A 20,394-nucleotide genomic window follows, 5' to 3' on the forward strand; every position below is an offset into this window, starting at 1 on the left:
AGCGTGGAAAAAACAGAAATAATGCCTACAAACAGCCCCTGGTCGCCCAAGCGAAAAAAAAAAAGGCGGATACAGCGTCTTCTTCTACTGTAGGTAAGAAACATGGCACAGGGATACAGTACTGTAGGTAAGAAACATGGCCAGGGATACAGTACTGTAGGTAAGAACACTGCACAGAGTAAGTACTGTAGGTAAGAACATGGCACAGGGATACAGTACTGTAGGTAAGAACATGGCACAGGGATACAGTACTGTAGGTAAGAACACTTGGAAAGGGATACAGTACTGTAGGTAAGAACATGGCACAGGGATACAGTACTGTAGGTAAGAACATGGCACAGGATACAGTACTGTAGGTAGAAAATGCACAGGGATACAGTGACTGTAGGTAAGAACATGGCACGGGGATTACAGATACTGTAGCAAGAACATGGCACAGGGATACAGTACTGTAGCAAGAACATGGCACAGGGATACAGTACTGTAGGCAAGAACATGGCACAGGGATACACGTACTGTGAGGTAAGAACACTGCACAGAGATACAGTAGTAGGTAAGAACACTGCACAGGGATACAGTAATGTAGGTAGGAACACAGTAAATAGAGATACAGTACTGTAGGTAAGAACACTGCACAGAGGATACAGTACTGTAGGTAAGAACACTGCACAGGGATACATTACTGTAGGTAAGAAACATGCACAGGGATACAGTACTGTAGGTAAGAACACTGCGCACAGGGATACAGTACTGTAGGTAAGAACACTGCACACGGATACAGTACTGTAGACAAGAACATGGCACAGGGGATAGGGATATCAGTACTGTAGGTAAGAACATGGCACGGGATACAGTACTGTAGGTAAGAACATGGCACAGGGATACAGTACTGTAGGTAAGAACATGGCACAGGGATACAGTACTGTAGGTAAGAACACTGCACAGGGATACAGTACTGTAGGCAAGAACATGGCACAGGGATACAGTACTGTAGGCAAGAACATGGCACGGGGATACAGTACTGTAGGTAAGAACATGGCACGGGGATACAGTACTGTAGACAAGAACATGGCACGGGGATACAGTACTGTAGGTAAGAACATGGCACGGGGATACAGTACTGTAGGTAAGAACACGGCACGGGGATACAGTACTGTAGGTAAGAACACTGCACAGGGATAAAGTACTGTAGGTAAGAACACTGCACAGGGATACAGTACTGTAGGTAAGAACACTGCACAGGGATACAGTACTGTAGTTAAGAACATGGCACAGGGATACAGTACTGTAGGTAAGAACACTGCACAGGGATACAGTACTGTAGGTAAGAACATGGCACAGGGATACAGTACTGTAGGTAAGAAACATGGCACAGGGATACAGTACTGTAGGTAAGAACACTGCACAGAGATACAGTACTGTAGGTAAGAACACTGCACAGGGATACAGTACTGTAGGTAAGAACATGGCACAGGGATACAGTACTGTAGGTAAGAACACTGCACAGGGATACAGTACTGTAGGTAAGAACATGGCACAGGGATACAGTACTGTAGGTAAGAACATGGCACAGGGATACAGTACTGTAGGTAAGAACACTGCACAGGGATACAGTACTGTAGGTAAGAACATGGCACGGGGATACAGTACTGTAGGCAAGAACATGGCACAGGGATACAGTACTGTAGGCAAGAACATGGCACAGGGATACAGTACTGTAGGCAAGAACATGGCACAGGGATACAGTACTGTAGGTAAGAACACTGCACAGAGATACAGTACTGTAGGTAAGAACACTGCACAGGGATACAGTAATGTAGGTAGGAACACAGTATAGAGATACAGTACTGTAGGTAAGAACACTGCACAGAGATACAGTACTGTAGGTAAGAACACTGCACAGGGATACATTACTGTAGGTAAGAACACTGCACAGGGATACAGTACTGTAGGTAAGAACACTGCACAGGGATACAGTACTGTAGGTAAGAACACTGCACACGGATACAGTACTGTAGACAAGAACATGGCACAGGGATACAGTACTGTAGGTAAGAACATGGCACAGGGATACAGTACTGTAGGTAAGAACATGGCACAGGGATACAGTACTGTAGGTAAGAACATGGCACAGGGATACAGTACTGTAGGTAAGAACACTGCACAGGGATACAGTACTGTAGGCAAGAACATGGCACAGGGATACAGTACTGTAGGCAAGAACATGGCACGGGGATACAGTACTGTAGGTAAGAACATGGCACGGGGATACAGTACTGTAGACAAGAACATGGCACGGGGATACAGTACTGTAGGTAAGAACATGGCACGGGGATACAGTACTGTAGGTAAGAACACGGCACGGGGATACAGTACTGTAGGTAAGAACATGGCACGGGGATACAGTACTGTAGACAAGAACATGGCACGGGGATACAGTACTGTAGGCAAGAACATGGCACGGGGATACAGTACTGTAGGTAAGAACATGGCACAGGGATACAGTACTGTAGGTAAGAACATGGCACAGGGATACAGTACTGTAGGTAAGAACATGGCACAGGGATACAGTACTGTAGGCAAGAACATGGCACAGGGATACAGTACTGTAGGTAAGAACATGGCACAGGGATAAAGTACTGTAGGTAAGAACATGGCACAGGGATACAGTACTGTAGGTAAGAACATGGCACAGGGATACAGTACTGTAGGCAAGAACGTGGCACAGGGATACAGTACTGTAGGTAAGAACATGGCACAGGGATACAGTACTGTAGGTAAGAACACTGCACAGGGATACAGTACTGTAGGTAAGAACATGGCACAGGGATACAGTACTGTAGGCAAGAACATGGCACAGGGATACAGTACTGTAGGTAAGAACATGGCACAGGGATACAGTACTGTAGGTAAGAACATGGCACAGGGATACAGTACTGTAGGTAAGAACATGGCACAGGGATACAGTACTGTAGGCAAGAACATGGCACAGGGATACAGTACTGTAGGTAAGAACATGGCACAGGGATACAGTACTGTAGGTAAGAACATGGCACAGGGATACAGTACTGTAGGTAAGAACATGGCACAGGGATACAGTACTGTAGGTAAGAACATGGCACAGGGATACAGTACTGTAGGCAAGAACATGGCACAGGGATACAGTACTGTAGGCAAGAACATGGCACAGGGATACAGTACTGTAGACAAGAACATGGCACGGGGATACAGTACTGTAGACAAGAACACTGCACGGGGATACAGTACTGTAGATAAGAACATGGCACAGGGATACAGTACTGTAGGCAAGAACATGGCACAGGGATACAGTACTGTAGGCAAGAACATGGCACAGGGATACAGTACTGTAGGCAAGAACACGGCACAGGGATACAGTACTGTAGGTAAGAACACTGCACAGGGATACAGTACTGTAGGTAAGAACATGGCACAGGGATACAGTACTGTAGGCAAGAACATGGCACAGGGATACAGTACTGTAGGCAAGAACACGGCACAGGGATACAGTACTGTAGGTAAGAACACGGCACAGGGATACAGTACTGTAGGTAAGAACACGGCACAGGGATACAGTACTGTAGGTAAGAACATGGCACAGGGATACAGTACTGTAGACAAGAACATGGCACAGGGATACAGTACTGTAGGCAAGAACATGGCACAGGGATACAGTACTGTAGGCAAGAACATGGCACAGGGATACAGTACTGTAGGTAAGAACATGGCACAGGGATACAGTACTGTAGGTAAGAACATGGCACAGAGATACAGTACTGTAGGTAAGAACATGGCACAGGGATACAGTACTGTAGACAAGAACATGGCACAGGGATACAGTACTGTAGGCAAGAACATGGCACAGGGATACAGTACTGTAGGTAAGAACACGGCACAGGGATACAGTACTGTAGGTAAGAACACGGCACAGGGATACAGTACTGTAGACAATAACACTGCACAGAGATACATTACTGTAGGTAAGAACACTGCACAGGGATACAGTACTGTAGGTAAGAACACTGCACAGAGATACAGTACTGTAGGTAAGAACACTGCACAGAGATACATTACTGTAGGTAAGAACACTGCACAGGGATACAGTACTGTAGGTAAGAACACTGCACAGAGATACAGTACTGTAGGTAAGAACACTGCACAGGGATACAGTACTGTAGGTAAGAACATGGCACAGGGATACAGTACTGTAGGCAAGAACATGGCACAGGGATACAGTACTGTAGGCAAGAACATGGCACAGGGATACAGTACTGTAGACAAGAACATGGCACGGGGATACAGTACTGTAGACAAGAACACTGCACAGGGATACAGTACTGTAGGTAAGAACACTGCACAGAGATACATTACTATAGGTAAGAACACTGCACAGGGATACAGTACTGTAGGTAAGAACACTGCACAGGGATACAGTACTGTAGGTAAGAACATGGCACAGGGATACAGTAATGTAGGTAAGAACACTGCACAGGGATACAGTACTGTAGGTAAGAACATGGCACAGGGATACAGTACTGTAGGTAAGAACACTGCACAGGGATAAAGTACTGTAGGTAAGAACACTGCACAGGGATACAGTACTGTAGGTAAGAACACTGCACAGGGATACAGTACTGTAGTTAAGAACATGGCACAGGGATACAGTACTGTAGGTAAGAACACTGCACAGGGATACAGTACTGTAGGTAAGAACATGGCACAGGGATACAGTACTGTAGGTAAGAACATGGCACAGGGATACAGTACTGTAGGTAAGAACACTGCACAGAGATACAGTACTGTAGGTAAGAACACTGCACAGGGATACAGTACTGTAGGTAAGAACATGGCACAGGGATACAGTACTGTAGGTAAGAACACTGCACAGGGATACAGTACTGTAGGTAAGAACATGGCACAGGGATACAGTACTGTAGGTAAGAACATGGCACAGGGATACAGTACTGTAGGTAAGAACACTGCACAGGGATACAGTACTGTAGGTAAGAACATGGCACGGGGATACAGTACTGTAGGCAAGAACATGGCACAGGGATACAGTACTGTAGGCAAGAACATGGCACAGGGATACAGTACTGTAGGCAAGAACATGGCACAGGGATACAGTACTGTAGGTAAGAACACTGCACAGAGATACAGTACTGTAGGTAAGAACACTGCACAGGGATACAGTAATGTAGGTAGGAACACAGTATAGAGATACAGTACTGTAGGTAAGAACACTGCACAGAGATACAGTACTGTAGGTAAGAACACTGCACAGGGATACATTACTGTAGGTAAGAACACTGCACAGGGATACAGTACTGTAGGTAAGAACACTGCACAGGGATACAGTACTGTAGGTAAGAACACTGCACACGGATACAGTACTGTAGACAAGAACATGGCACAGGGATACAGTACTGTAGGTAAGAACATGGCACAGGGATACAGTACTGTAGGTAAGAACATGGCACAGGGATACAGTACTGTAGGTAAGAACATGGCACAGGGATACAGTACTGTAGGTAAGAACACTGCACAGGGATACAGTACTGTAGGCAAGAACATGGCACAGGGATACAGTACTGTAGGCAAGAACATGGCACGGGGATACAGTACTGTAGGTAAGAACATGGCACGGGGATACAGTACTGTAGACAAGAACATGGCACGGGGATACAGTACTGTAGGTAAGAACATGGCACGGGGATACAGTACTGTAGGTAAGAACACGGCACGGGGATACAGTACTGTAGGTAAGAACATGGCACGGGGATACAGTACTGTAGACAAGAACATGGCACGGGGATACAGTACTGTAGGCAAGAACATGGCACGGGGATACAGTACTGTAGGTAAGAACATGGCACAGGGATACAGTACTGTAGGTAAGAACATGGCACAGGGATACAGTACTGTAGGTAAGAACATGGCACAGGGATACAGTACTGTAGGCAAGAACATGGCACAGGGATACAGTACTGTAGGTAAGAACATGGCACAGGGATAAAGTACTGTAGGTAAGAACATGGCACAGGGATACAGTACTGTAGGTAAGAACATGGCACAGGGATACAGTACTGTAGGCAAGAACGTGGCACAGGGATACAGTACTGTAGGTAAGAACATGGCACAGGGATACAGTACTGTAGGTAAGAACACTGCACAGGGATACAGTACTGTAGGTAAGAACATGGCACAGGGATACAGTACTGTAGGCAAGAACATGGCACAGGGATACAGTACTGTAGGTAAGAACATGGCACAGGGATACAGTACTGTAGGTAAGAACATGGCACAGGGATACAGTACTGTAGGTAAGAACATGGCACAGGGATACAGTACTGTAGGCAAGAACATGGCACAGGGATACAGTACTGTAGGTAAGAACATGGCACAGGGATACAGTACTGTAGGTAAGAACATGGCACAGGGATACAGTACTGTAGGTAAGAACATGGCACAGGGATACAGTACTGTAGGTAAGAACATGGCACAGGGATACAGTACTGTAGGCAAGAACATGGCACAGGGATACAGTACTGTAGGCAAGAACATGGCACAGGGATACAGTACTGTAGACAAGAACATGGCACGGGGATACAGTACTGTAGACAAGAACACTGCACGGGGATACAGTACTGTAGGTAAGAACATGGCACAGGGATACAGTACTGTAGGCAAGAACATGGCACAGGGATACAGTACTGTAGGCAAGAACATGGCACAGGGATACAGTACTGTAGGCAAGAACACGGCACAGGGATACAGTACTGTAGGTAAGAACACTGCACAGGGATACAGTACTGTAGGTAAGAACATGGCACAGGGATACAGTACTGTAGGCAAGAACATGGCACAGGGATACAGTACTGTAGGCAAGAACACGGCACAGGGATACAGTACTGTAGGTAAGAACACGGCACAGGGATACAGTACTGTAGGTAAGAACACGGCACAGGGATACAGTACTGTAGGTAAGAACATGGCACAGGGATACAGTACTGTAGACAAGAACATGGCACAGGGATACAGTACTGTAGGCAAGAACATGGCACAGGGATACAGTACTGTAGGCAAGAACATGGCACAGGGATACAGTACTGTAGGTAAGAACATGGCACAGGGATACAGTACTGTAGGTAAGAACATGGCACAGAGATACAGTACTGTAGGTAAGAACATGGCACAGGGATACAGTACTGTAGACAAGAACATGGCACAGGGATACAGTACTGTAGGCAAGAACATGGCACAGGGATACAGTACTGTAGGTAAGAACACGGCACAGGGATACAGTACTGTAGACAATAACACTGCACAGAGATACATTACTGTAGGTAAGAACACTGCACAGGGATACAGTACTGTAGGTAAGAACACTGCACAGAGATACAGTACTGTAGGTAAGAACACTGCACAGAGATACATTACTGTAGGTAAGAACACTGCACAGGGATACAGTACTGTAGGTAAGAACACTGCACAGAGATACAGTACTGTAGGTAAGAACACTGCACAGGGATACAGTACTGTAGGTAAGAACATGGCACAGGGATACAGTAATGTAGGTAAGAACACTGCACAGGGATACAGTACTGTAGGTAAGAACATGGCACAGGGATACAGTACTGTAGGTAAGAACACTGCACAGGGATAAAGTACTGTAGGTAAGAACACTGCACAGGGATACAGTACTGTAGGTAAGAACACTGCACAGGGATACAGTACTGTAGTTAAGAACATGGCACAGGGATACAGTACTGTAGGTAAGAACACTGCACAGGGATACAGTACTGTAGGTAAGAACATGGCACAGGGATACAGTACTGTAGGTAAGAACATGGCACAGGGATACAGTACTGTAGGTAAGAACACTGCACAGAGATACAGTACTGTAGGTAAGAACACTGCACAGGGATACAGTACTGTAGGTAAGAACATGGCACAGGGATACAGTACTGTAGGTAAGAACACTGCACAGGGATACAGTACTGTAGGTAAGAACATGGCACAGGGATACAGTACTGTAGGTAAGAACATGGCACAGGGATACAGTACTGTAGGTAAGAACACTGCACAGGGATACAGTACTGTAGGTAAGAACACTGCACAGGGATACAGTACTGTAGGTAAGAACATGGCACAGGGATACAGTACTGTAGGTAAGAACATGGCACAGGGATACAGTACTGTAGGTAAGAACATGGCACAGGGATACAGTACTGTAGGTAAGAACATGGCACAGGGATACAGTACTGCAAGAACACAGAGATGTTTTCAAACCTCTGCGCTGTGACTAGTTAAATGAAGGTTAAATTTAAAAAATGAGCTTCAGCGGACTGGGCTGACCCTAACTATAGCTGCCTGCACATCAAATGCTAATTTCAGTGTAGATTTCTATAATATCTGGAAACCATTGTTATGTGGCTTCAATGCTCGGCTTCAATGTAAAACGTATTTAGCTGGCCTCGGGGCTTGTGTTGGAGAATCTGGTTCATTAAGTTGAGCAGACCATTGTGTGAGAGAACCAACCACAGTAAACATGTGCTCATTAAATAATGGTCGACAACAGAATCATCTCATTGACCACTGGCACCAAACTATCAGTCTGTATAAGTCTCATACATTCATATGGAAAGGCCCATCTAGGCCTTTGCTCCCGAGTGGCGCAGTGGTCTAATGCACTAGAGGCATCACTACAGACCCTGGTTCAATTCCAGGCTGTATCACAACCGGCCGTGATAGGGAGTCCCATAGGGCGGCGCACAATTGGCCCAGCGTCGCCCGGGTCAGGGTTTGGCCAGGGTAGACCGTCATTGTAAATAATAATTTGTTCTGAAATGACTTGCCTAGTAAAATAAAATTGTAAAATTGTCCTAAAGGCAGGATGGACTGTAGGGAAATTTCAGAGGGTGAGATGTGAAGCTTTTGTTGCTGTTGACGCTATTGTTTGTGGATGTGTGTGTGTGCATGCAGTGTTTTGGCATGTGTCTTAAGTTAGTTGCAGTCTTGTTTTGGCCTGTCTATGGTGCTGGTGTTTTGACTTCTGAGGTGTTTGTGTTATTTGCTGGACTGTTTATAAGGTATTACCTTTCCAGCCTGGGTTGAATTGTAAGGGGCTGCTATTTTGGCCTGTGTTGGAGGCTCTGATTCGAGGTGAAATGCTGCAAATGAGGCTAGTGGGGATTAGGGCCGTCCTGCGCGCTGCGCGGCTGCCCTGGGTTTCTGTGCTGTGACAATAGCGGCTTGTTTCGGTGTCTTTGGATCAAAGCTTGAGTGAGCTGGGAGAGGGTGGTGGTGGAGGGGACACGGGGGGCGAGTCTTGGCCTGAGAGGTCCTGAATAACGCCAGTCACAGTGGCCCCCCGTCAGGAATGCAACACACTGAACTATACACCAGAGCACTGGCTGCTGTTGACACTGGCCATATCAATGATGTGTGTATGTGCAAGGCTTGTGCTCAGTTCAGAAATTAATTGAGAATGCCTCAAATTCCAATTAAATTCTTGAGTTTGAATTGAAGTAGTAAATCGTATACAGAATTGCAATTCCAATTTTAATTCAAGGAAATATAATTGAATTCAGTGAAATTCAATGAAATTAAAATGCCTCTTCTATTCTATATATTAGGTGTAGTCCATACAAATATACATAAAACATGTCGTTATATACATGCGTATAAAATATTGATGAAACAATTGATTATCATGACAAACTCTTAAAATTAATAATCAAGGAAAACAAAACATGTACAGTGCTTTCAGAAAGTATTTATACCCCTGGACTTATTCCACATTTTGTTGTTACAGCCTGAATTCAAAATGGATTAAGTAGATTTTCTCACCCATCTACTCACAATACCCCATAATGACAAAGTGAAAACATGTTTTTAGAAATTGTTGCTAATTTATTGAAAATTAAATGCAGAAATATCTCATTTACATAAGTATTCCCACCCCTGACTCAGTACATATTAGAATCATCTTTGGCAGTGATTACTGTAAGCCTCAGAGCTTTCACACCTGAATATTTGCACATTATTCTTAAAAACAAAAATTCAAGCTCTGTCAAGTTTTTTTGTAGTTCATTGCTAGACGGCAATTTCAAGTCTTGCCATAGATTTTCAAGCCGATTTAAGTCAAAACTGTAACTAGGCCACTCAGAAACATTTTATATCATCTTGGTAAGCAACTCCAGTGTATATTTGGTCTTATGTTTTAGGTTATTGTCCTGCTGAAATGGTGAATTTGTCTCCGTGTCTGGTGGAGAACAGACTGAACCATATTCTCCTCTCTGATTTTGCCTGTGCTTAGCTCTATTCTGTTTCTTTTTATCCTATTAAAGTCCCAGTTCTTGACGATGACAAGCATAACCATAACATGATGCAGCCACCGCCATGTTTGAAAATATGAAGAGTGGTACTCAGTGATGTGTTGGATTTGCCCCAAACATAACGCTTTGTATTTAGGACTAAAAGTTAATTTCTTTGCCACATTTTTTGCAGCTTTACTTTAGTGCATTATTGCAAACAGAATGCATGTTTTGGAATATGTTAATTCTGTACAGAATTCAGTTTCTTTTCACTCTGTTATTTAGGTTAGCTTTGTGGAGTAACTACAATGTTGTTGATCCATCCTCTGTTTTCTCCTATCACAGCCATTAAACTCATAACTGTTTTACAGTTGCCATTGGCCTCATGGTGAAATCCCTGAGTGGTTTCCTTCCTCTCCGGCAACTGAGTTAGGAAGGACGCCTGTATCATTTTAATGACTTGGTGTATTGATACACAATCCAAAAATGTAATAAAAACTTAACCATGCTCAAAGGGATAGTCAATGTCTGCTTTTTTTTTTTTTTACCCTCTACCAAAAGGTATTGGTATTTTGGTATTTTATTAGGATCCCCCATTAGCTGTTGCAAAAGCAGCAGCTTCTCTTCCTGGGGTCCACACAAAACATGAAACATAATACAGAATTACATAATATAGAACATCATTACAAAGAACAGCTCAAGGACAGAACTACATACATTTTAAAAGGGCACACGTAGCCTACATATCAATGTATACACACAAACTGTCTAGGTCAAATAGGGGGGAGGCGTTGTGCCGCGAGGTATTGCTTTATCTGTTATTTGAAACCAGGTTTGCTGTTTTTTTTTAACAATATGAGATGGAAGGAAGTTCAATGCAATAAGGGCTCTATATAATACTGTACTTTTTCTTGAATTTGTTCTGGATTTGGGGACTATGAAAAGACCCTTGGTGGCATGTCTGTTGGGATAAGTGTGTGTGTCAGAGCTGCGTGTAATTTGACTATGCAAACAATTTGGGATTTTCAACACATTGTTTCTTATAAAAAGAAGAAGTGATGCAGTCAGTCTCTCCTCAACTCTTAGCCAAGAGAAACTGGCATGCATAGTATTTTTATCAGCCCTCTGATTACAATTAAGAGCAAAAAGTGCCTCTGTTCTGGGCCAGCAGAAGCTTAACTAAGTATTTCCTAGCCGCACTGGACCACATGACTGGGCAATAATCAAGATTAGACAAAACTAGAGCCTGCAGAACTTGCTTTTTGGAGTGTGTTGTCGAAAAAGCAGAGCATCTCTTTATTACGGCTAGACCTCTCCCCATCTTTGCAACCATTGAATCTATATGTTTTGACCATGACAGTTTACAATCTAAGGTAACGCCAAATAATTTGGTCTCCTCAACTTGTTCAACAGCCACACCATTCATTACCAGATTCAGCTGAGGTCTAGCACTTAAGGAATGATTTGTAGGACCAGATGTTCAGGACCAGTTTATTACTGGCCACCCATTCCAAAACAGACTGCAACTCTTTGTTAAGGGTTTCAGTGACTTCATTAGCTGTGGTTGCTGATGTTTATATGGTTGAATCATCCGCATACATGGACACACATGCATTGTTTAATGCCAGTGGCAGGTCATTGGTAAAAATAGAAAAGAGTAGAGGGCCTAGAGAGCTGCCCTGCGGTACCCCACACTTTACATGTTTGACATTAGAGATGCTTCCATCAAAGAAAACCCTTTGAGTTCTATTAGATAGATAGCTCTGAATCCACGATATGGCAGAGCTCGAAAAGCCATAGCTCGAAAAGCCATAGCACTTACGTTTTTTCAACAACAAGTTATGGTCAATAATATCAAAGGCTGCACTGAAATCTAACAGTACAGCTCCCACAATCTTCTTATCAATTTATTTCAACCAATAATCAGTCATTTGTGTCAGTGCAGTACATGTTGAGTGCCCTTCTCTATAAGCATGCTGAAAGTCTGTTCATTTGTTTACAGAGAAATAGCATTGTATTTGGCCAAACACAATTTTTTCCAACCGTTTGCTAAGAGCTGGCAGCAAGCCTATAGGTCTGCTGTTAGAACCAGTAAAGGCCGCTTTACCACTCTTGGGTAGCGGAATTACTTTGGCTTCCCTCCAGGCCTGAGGACAAAGACTTTCCTCTCTGCTCAGATTGAAGATATGACAGATAGGAGTGGCTATAGAGTCAGCCACCATCCTCAGTAGCTTTCCATCTATGTTGTCAATGCCAGGAGGTTTGTCATTATTGATTGTTAACAATAATTTTTCCACCTCTCCCACACTAACTTACAAAATTCAATCTTGCACTGCTTTTATTTCATTATTTGTTTTTTATGCATGAATAACATTGCTCACTGTTTGTCGTGGCCATTTCCTGCCTAAGTTTGCCCGCTTTGCCAATGAAATAATCATAAAAATAATTGGCAATATTAAATGGTTTTGTGATGAATAAGCAATCTGATTCGATGAAAGATGGAGTTGAATTGGTCTTTCTGACCATAATTTCATTTAAAGTACTTTTTTCAATCATTCTTTATATCATTGATCTTGGCTTCATAATGAAGTTTCTTCTTCTTTTTGTTGAGTTTAGTCACATAATTTCTCAATTTACAGTAAGTAAGCCAGTCAGATGTACAGCCAGACTTATTAGCCACTCCTTTTGCCCCATCTCTTTCAACCATACAGTTTTTCAATTCCTCATCAATCCATTGAGCCTTAACAGTTCTAACAGTCAGTTTCTTAATAGGTTCATGTTTATCAATAATTGGAAGAAGCAATTTCATAAATTCATTAAGTGCAGTATCTGGTGCTCCTCATTAATCACATCAGACCAACAAATATTTTTAACATCATCCACATAACAGTCACAGCAAAATATTTTGTATGATCTCTTGTACACTATTTTAGGCCCAGCTGTTGGAACTTTGGCTTTCCTGGATATAGCCACTATATTGTGATCACTGCATCCAATGGGTACGGATACAGCTTTAGAACAAAGTTCTACAGCATTAGTAAAACGTGATCAATACATGTGGATGATCTTGTTCCTGTAGTGTTTGTAAACACCCTGGTATGTTGATTAATAACCTGAACCAGATTACAGGCACTGGTTACAGTAAGAAGCTTCCTCTTGGACAGCTAGAGGAAAACCAGTCAATATTCAGGTCCCCAAGAAAGTAGACCTCTCTGTTTACATCACATACACGATCAAACATTTCACACATATCATTTAGATACTGACTGTTAGCACTTGGTGGCCTATAGCAACACCCCAAAATAAAAGGATTGTAGGATTTTTAATGAATTTATTTGCAAATTATGGTGGAAAATAAGTATTTGGTCACCTACAAACAAGCAAGATTTCTGGCTCTCACAGACCTGTAACTTCTTCTTTAAGAGGCTCCTCTGTCCTCCACTCGTTACCTGTATTAATGGCACCTGTTTGAACTTGTTATCAGTATAAAAGACACCTGTCCACAACCTCAAACAGTCACACTCCAAACTCCACTATGGCCAAGACCAAAGAGCTGTCAAAGGACACCAGAAACAAAATTGTAGACCTGCACCAGGCTGGGAAGACTGAATCTGCAATAGGTAAGCAGCTTGGTTTGAAGAAATCAACTGTGGGAGCAATTATTAGGAAATGGAAGACATACAAGACCACTGATAATCTCCCTCGATCTGGGGCTCCACGCAAGATCTCACCCCGTGGGGTCAAAATGATCACAAGAACGGTGAGCAAAAATCCCAGAACCACACGGGGTGACCTAGTGAATGACCTGCAGAGAGCTGGGACCAAAGTAACAAAGCCTACCATTAGTAACACACTACGCCGCCAGGGACTCAAATCCTGCAGTGCCAGACGTGTCCCCCTGCTTAAGCCAGTACATGTCCAGGCCCGTCTGAAGTTTGCTAGAGAGCATTTGGGTGATCCAGAAGAAGATTGGGAGAATGTCATATGGTCAGATGAAACCAAAATAGAACTTTTTGGTAAAAACTCAACTCGTCGTGTTTGGAGGACAAAGAATGCTGAGTTGCATCCAAAGAACACCATACCTACTGTGAAGCATGGGGGTGGAAACATCATGCTTTGGGGCTGTTTTTCTGCAAAGGGACCAGGACGACTGATCCGTGTAAAGGAAAGAATGAATGGGGCCATGTATGGTGAGATTTTGAGTGAAAACCTCCTTCCATCAGCAAGGGCATTGAAGATGAAACGTGGCTGGGTCTTTCAGCATGACAATGATCCCAAACACACCGCCCGGGCAACGAAGGAGTGGCTTCGTAAGAAGCATTTCAAGGTCCTGGAGTGGCCTAGCCAGTCTCCAGATCTCAACCCCATAGAAAATCTTTGGAGGGAGTTGAAAGTCCGTGTTGCCCAGCAACAGCCCCAAAACATCACTGCTCTAGAGGAGATCTGCATGGAGGCATGGGCCAAAATACCAGCAACAGTGTGTGAAAACCTTGTGAAGACTTACAGAAAACGTTTGACCTCTGTCATTGCCAACAAAGGGTATATAACAAAGTATTGAGATAAACTTTTGTTATTTACCAAATACTTATTTTCCACCATAATTTGCAAATAAATTCATTAAAAATCCTACAATGTGATTTTCTGGATTTTTTTTTCTCATTTTGTCTGTCATAGTTGAAGTGTACCTATGATGAAAATTACAGGCCTCTCTCATCTTTTTAAGTGGGAGAACTTGCACAATTGGTGGCTGACTAAATACTTTTTTGCCCCACTGTATACAGCAACTCCTCCCCCATAAAACATTTTTCTCTTTTATAGTTGTTAAATCCTTGTATTGCTACTGATGTATCATCAAATTAATTATCTAAATGAGTCTCAAATGGCTAATATATGAATGTTATCTCATGTTAGCAAGTTATTGATTTCATGAACCTTATTTCTAAGGCTACACATATTAATATGGGCTATTTTCAGCCCTTTCCTGGGTAGCTTATCAGAGATGGACATAATATTGAAAAGAGCAGACAAAGCAAGATAAAAAAAAAAATACATTCAGCAGTCCATTAATCAATTGGTGTGTTTGTGGGGTTGAGGCTACGATCCCATAGGCTTGGCTCTCTCATCCCTTCCAGGCTTCTGGGAAGGAGGGTGGACAATGAGTCTGTCGTAGCAGATGTACTCAATATCCCCACGTGCTCCGGCAGCTTTCATGGCTGGGATCAGTTCTTTCCTCTTCTGGCGCACAGCTTCAGGATAGTCCTCGTTTAGGAAGATATACGTTCCTCTCAAGTTCTTGGCTCTTTCCAGAACAGCTACCTTGTCTTTGAACCTCAGGAACTTGACCACTATCGGCCTGGGTCTATCACCTGGGCCGGTGGAGGGTTTTCCAAACCCGTGGGCGCACTCCACCTCAAACTTCCTGTGGTCTATCTTCAATTTCTCAGATAATTTCCCTCACTTTGTCCTCAGACTCCACCCAGGTCTCATGTGGAGATTCTGCAATTCTGTCCACAACCATGTTGTTTCGCCTTGATTGTCCCTCGAGATCTGATTTATCTGGCATTGTTATCATGGATTCACACACAGAACTGATGTCCTCTCTCAATGACTTACAGATTGCTGTCATCTTGCCGTTCTCCTGTTTCAACTTGTCGAGCTGACCCTGGGAGAACTGCAAACTGTTCTTCAGGTCCTGGACCTCTCTGGTCAGGTCGTCCGTTCTTTTATTAGTAGAATCCATGAGTATTTGGGCAAAACACTTGAAACTATTTTCTTGTTGTTGTAACAACTGCTTATAGGTCTCTTTTTGTTCGCTTAAAAGGTCCTTCACGTGAGAGAGATACCACTGGCATCGCGGGCTGCGTTCAAGAACACCTCACTAGCTTGATGTTAGGCTAGCTAGCAGCTAGGCTAGCTGCGACGCCAAATAGCTCCTCAGACCCGTCCTTGGTCGGCAGGATCACTGGAAAGATACAAGCAGTCCCAGCAACTGATGCCAACTGCGTTGCGGGATCCAACATAAGAAGAGGTTGGGATAATACTGTGACACTGAAAATGACAATGCCCTTTTAGTGTAAGATCTGTTTGTAACGACTGCCTGAAATGTCAGCCTGTTCTGGTGAGATGGAGTTTTGGCATCACTGGTGCCATCACAGGGTGGTAAATTAGTTAATAGACCAATAAGGTGACACCTTCATTGCGAGGCATTGAAAAACTTCCCTGGTCTTTGTGGTTGACTCTGTGTTTTGAAATTCACTGTTCGACTGAGGGACCAACCTTACAGATAATTGTGTGGGGTACAGAGGTGAGGTAGTCATTTAAAAAATAATGTTAAACACTGTCATTGCACACACAGTGAGCCCTTATATGCAACTTATTATGTGACTTGTTAAGCACATTTTTACTCCTGAACTTATTTAGGCTTTCCATAACAAAGGGGTTGAATACTTATTGACCCAAGACATTTCAGCTTATAATTTGTATTAATTTGTAATAATTTCTAAAAACATTATCACTTTGAAATTATGTTGTATTGTGTGTAGGCCAGTGACACAAAATCTATTCCATTTTAAGTTCAGGCTGTAACACAACAACATTTTGAAAAAGTCGAAGGGTGTGAATAGTTTCTGAAGGCACTGTATGTGAATATTCTATTTCATTAATCACTTAAATAATTTTCGATATTGGGAAAATACTACATTTCCCAGAATGCATTAGTTTAAACCTCAAGTTTACCCTAAAGCCTTCAAAAAGAAGCCACACAAATGAAATGGTTGGTGGAAATATAATTGGCTATTTTAAGCACTAAGGTCAAAAGTTTCAAGATGGCGTCGGATAACACGGTTGCCCTGTTTCTAGCTCCTAGACAACATTGAAGTATTTCGTTTTTTTTAAGTGTCATTTCTTACATAAGCATTTCGCTGCACCCACTAACATCTGCTAAACTGTGTACGCGGCCAATAAACTTCGATTTGAAAAGTATATGAACATTGTTTCTAGAGAGAAGTGATATATTCTTTGGTATCTGGAAGTGTGACCTGTCAGATTCAGTGAAACTCTAATGTTCTATGACTGAATGGAATTGCTTTGAATTGCACTGATTTAAATTCTACTACCTGTCACTCAAACTTAAATTCTACATCCTGTGGGGTGTCGTCCATTCCATTTGAATTTCAACTCATGAGTTGAATGGGAGTCAATTCGGAATTGAGCACAACCCCGGTGTGTGCGTGTGTGTGTACTGTACATATGTGTTGTATTACCAATCTGTAGGACTGGTGTGATCCATGGTATGTTATGTCGGTTAGGTATGATCCATGGTATGTTATGTAGGTTAGGTATGATCCACGGTATGTTATGTAGGTTAGGTAGGATCCATGCTTTCATGAGACTGATGTTTTAGAACTGTGTTCTTCTCAGTCAGACAGATGAGGTGTAGAATTCCCTCACAGAAAGACTCTTGCCTGAGTGTGTCTAGTTGCCATGGCTACAGCTAGTTACTGACAACACCTGATGCAGGGACAGAGAGAGGTAGCATCCTGCGGTGCTCTGCAAATCAAGGATCAAATCAGATCCTGTGGGGCCAGTGGGGAGGCAACCACACACAGCCATCTGACCACGTTGTAACAACGGTCGACCAAAGGTTGACCAAACAGTGTCTGCAGCCTCATATACGTAGTACATATATGGCTGCAGACAAACACAAACCATAGTTAATGTTGAACCACAATCAGACATCGCACTGCTCGTGGAGCATAGAGGAGGGGGGAAAAACAATCACAGCTAAACAAAATTCAGCAATAACAGCACTTCGGGCTATATTTGGGCATTATGGAAACCCCTAATAAACTCCATGACTCTTTACCAACGCCAGTCAGTGTGACGCACAAATATGAGTTGACATTTTTTGTCTTTTTCATTAACAACAGCTGTGATGGATCACTGTGAATTCCAGCGCCACAAATCTGCACTGGACAGGCCTCTTTAATTTAACCAGTCTTAGTCTTCATCTTTGATCTGTGGTGCTGTATGTCTCCCCTACAGTTACAGTACATGCCTGTGACCCTCAGCCAAGTAGCCAGCCGCAGAAATCCTCATCAAACCCCCAGGCACAGACTCACTACCGATAACCCTGCTTGGGTTAGGGCTGCAGGGCAAGGTCAGGGGGTGGATAAAATGCACACTGATTAGGCCAGCGATAGGTGTGTGTGTGTGATCGGAGGGGTCCCATTCGCTTCCCATGCCTGACCTGGTTCTGACTCAGTCCTCTTCTCTCCCCAGGTGTGCTAAAGCTCAGAATGAGTGCTGTAGGGGAAAGGGCACTGGACCCTGCCACATCAGAGCCTCGTAAGAGGAAGGGCTCGCTATGCGACATCTCAGGCCAGAGGTAAGAACACAGTGCATTCACGTTAGTCACTCAGAACTAGCAGACACTCTCATCCAGAACGAAGGACAATGAGGATGATGATGATCCTTGTCCTTCAAGCATAAATTCTTTCCACTACTCTACATACTCAATAAGAAGCATCCTCTCAGACGTATAGCCTAGCTAGCTACCAACAGATATGGCCTTTTATGTTTATCTGTGTTTGCATAGCCACCCCAGTCACAACACACAGTCACCGCGTCAATTGTCACCTTGCTTGACAACTCAAAACTGAATTCATACGGGTGTTCTGGCTATGGCCCAACCCATCGATTTCTGGGACCAATCAGACGGTCTAGAATGTATTTCCATTCTAGAAATCGTCAGGGAGATACTCAGATGCAGACTCATTGCGGAGAAGAAACTACCGTCCGTGGGCGTGGCATAGCGTTTGGTTGGAGCAAGGAGTTCGGGTAGCCAGGCAACTTGTCACTTGCTTTCTATGGGTCATACTTATGTCATATTGGTCTTTCACTACCCGCTTCTATGGCCGCATATTTCACATACCCTGTTGGTGTTGAGGAATAGGAGTTTGTGCCAAGAGCACAGTAAGGGCAGAATCTCAACCTGACTTGCACACTGCTAGCGCACACGTATTAAACTTGAATTCTTGTGCAATCATGCAGTTATGTCAAAGGGAGATTTGTGTAAGAATTTGAAAGATTTTGAGAAAGTAGGCAGTGTGTGCTGATTTGGCCCTACATACGCTGTGTTAGTGGATGTAGGTTGCCCAGGAGGATTGTGTGTCTGTGGTGTTGGACTGGAGCAGGCTGATCTGTGTTGCTGAGTTATAGCTAGGGTCTCCTCTACAAGGCCTCAATAGGCTAATGTAACTGCAGTCTGATCAACAGCACTGTAAAGCACAGCACAGTACAGAGCTGCCTTTCTGTTTCTACAGCAACCCCACACATCGCCTGACCTGCACACACCCTACACACACCACACTCAGCACGCCTGCGCACAAGCAGCCTTGGCAATGCACTGACCTACTTTCAGTGCTCTCGTCTCCAACACTCACTCACTTGCATATACATACAATACACACACATACATACACTCACATATACAGACACACATACACTCACACATAGTTACTGTACGCAGTTATATGTATATAAGCAGTTATATGTATATAAGCAGTTATATGTGCACTCACTCCCCCTCACACACAAATATTAGCCTGTGGGCCAGGGATTGCCGAAGACACCGTTTTAATAACTGCTAGCAGAACAGCCCTTATTAATCCCATTCTATCCTCCTCACTTCTCAAGTATCACTCATATATATTTTATCATGTTTACCACATTTCTTCTGCAACTTACTTTCAGATTCAGCGGGCTAAAAATGTATTCTTCCGTTGGTGGAATTTGAGAGAAGGTCAAGCTGATCCGTAGTCAGTCCCTGCATTCCTCTTATATCTCACACATGGTCATTGTAGAGCTAGTAGTCATTCCCAGCTGTCAGTGCTAGGCTAACCCAGTTAGCTGCTGGGCTGCTGCTAGAGTGTGGGTGTGGATGTGAGCGCATCCACTGTGTGTATACGTGTGCGAGTGTAAATGCATGCGCCTCCCCTGTGTGTGTGTGTTTGAGCATGCCTGCCCTGTGGCCTGGCTCCAGGCCCGGGATTCCAGC

At 43.5% G+C, this 20,394-nt stretch overlaps 1 protein-coding gene across 1 annotated transcript in view; it reads left to right on the forward strand.

The window, feature by feature from the left end:
• LOC120023981 (nuclear receptor coactivator 1-like) overlaps positions 1–20,394 on the forward strand; it is a 117,179-nt gene that overhangs the window by 62,361 nt on the left and 34,424 nt on the right. Inside the window, exon 3 of the mRNA XM_038968075.1 lies at positions 18,618–18,723. Within this exon, the coding sequence (XP_038824003.1) occupies positions 18,635–18,723 (89 nt within the window). The 5' untranslated portion in view covers positions 18,618–18,634. The remainder of the gene's footprint in view (positions 1–18,617; positions 18,724–20,394) is intronic.

The sequence above is a fragment of the Salvelinus namaycush genome, chromosome 29 (assembly GCF_016432855.1).
Source record: "Salvelinus namaycush isolate Seneca chromosome 29, SaNama_1.0, whole genome shotgun sequence".
Lineage (NCBI taxonomy): Eukaryota > Metazoa > Chordata > Actinopteri > Salmoniformes > Salmonidae > Salvelinus > Salvelinus namaycush.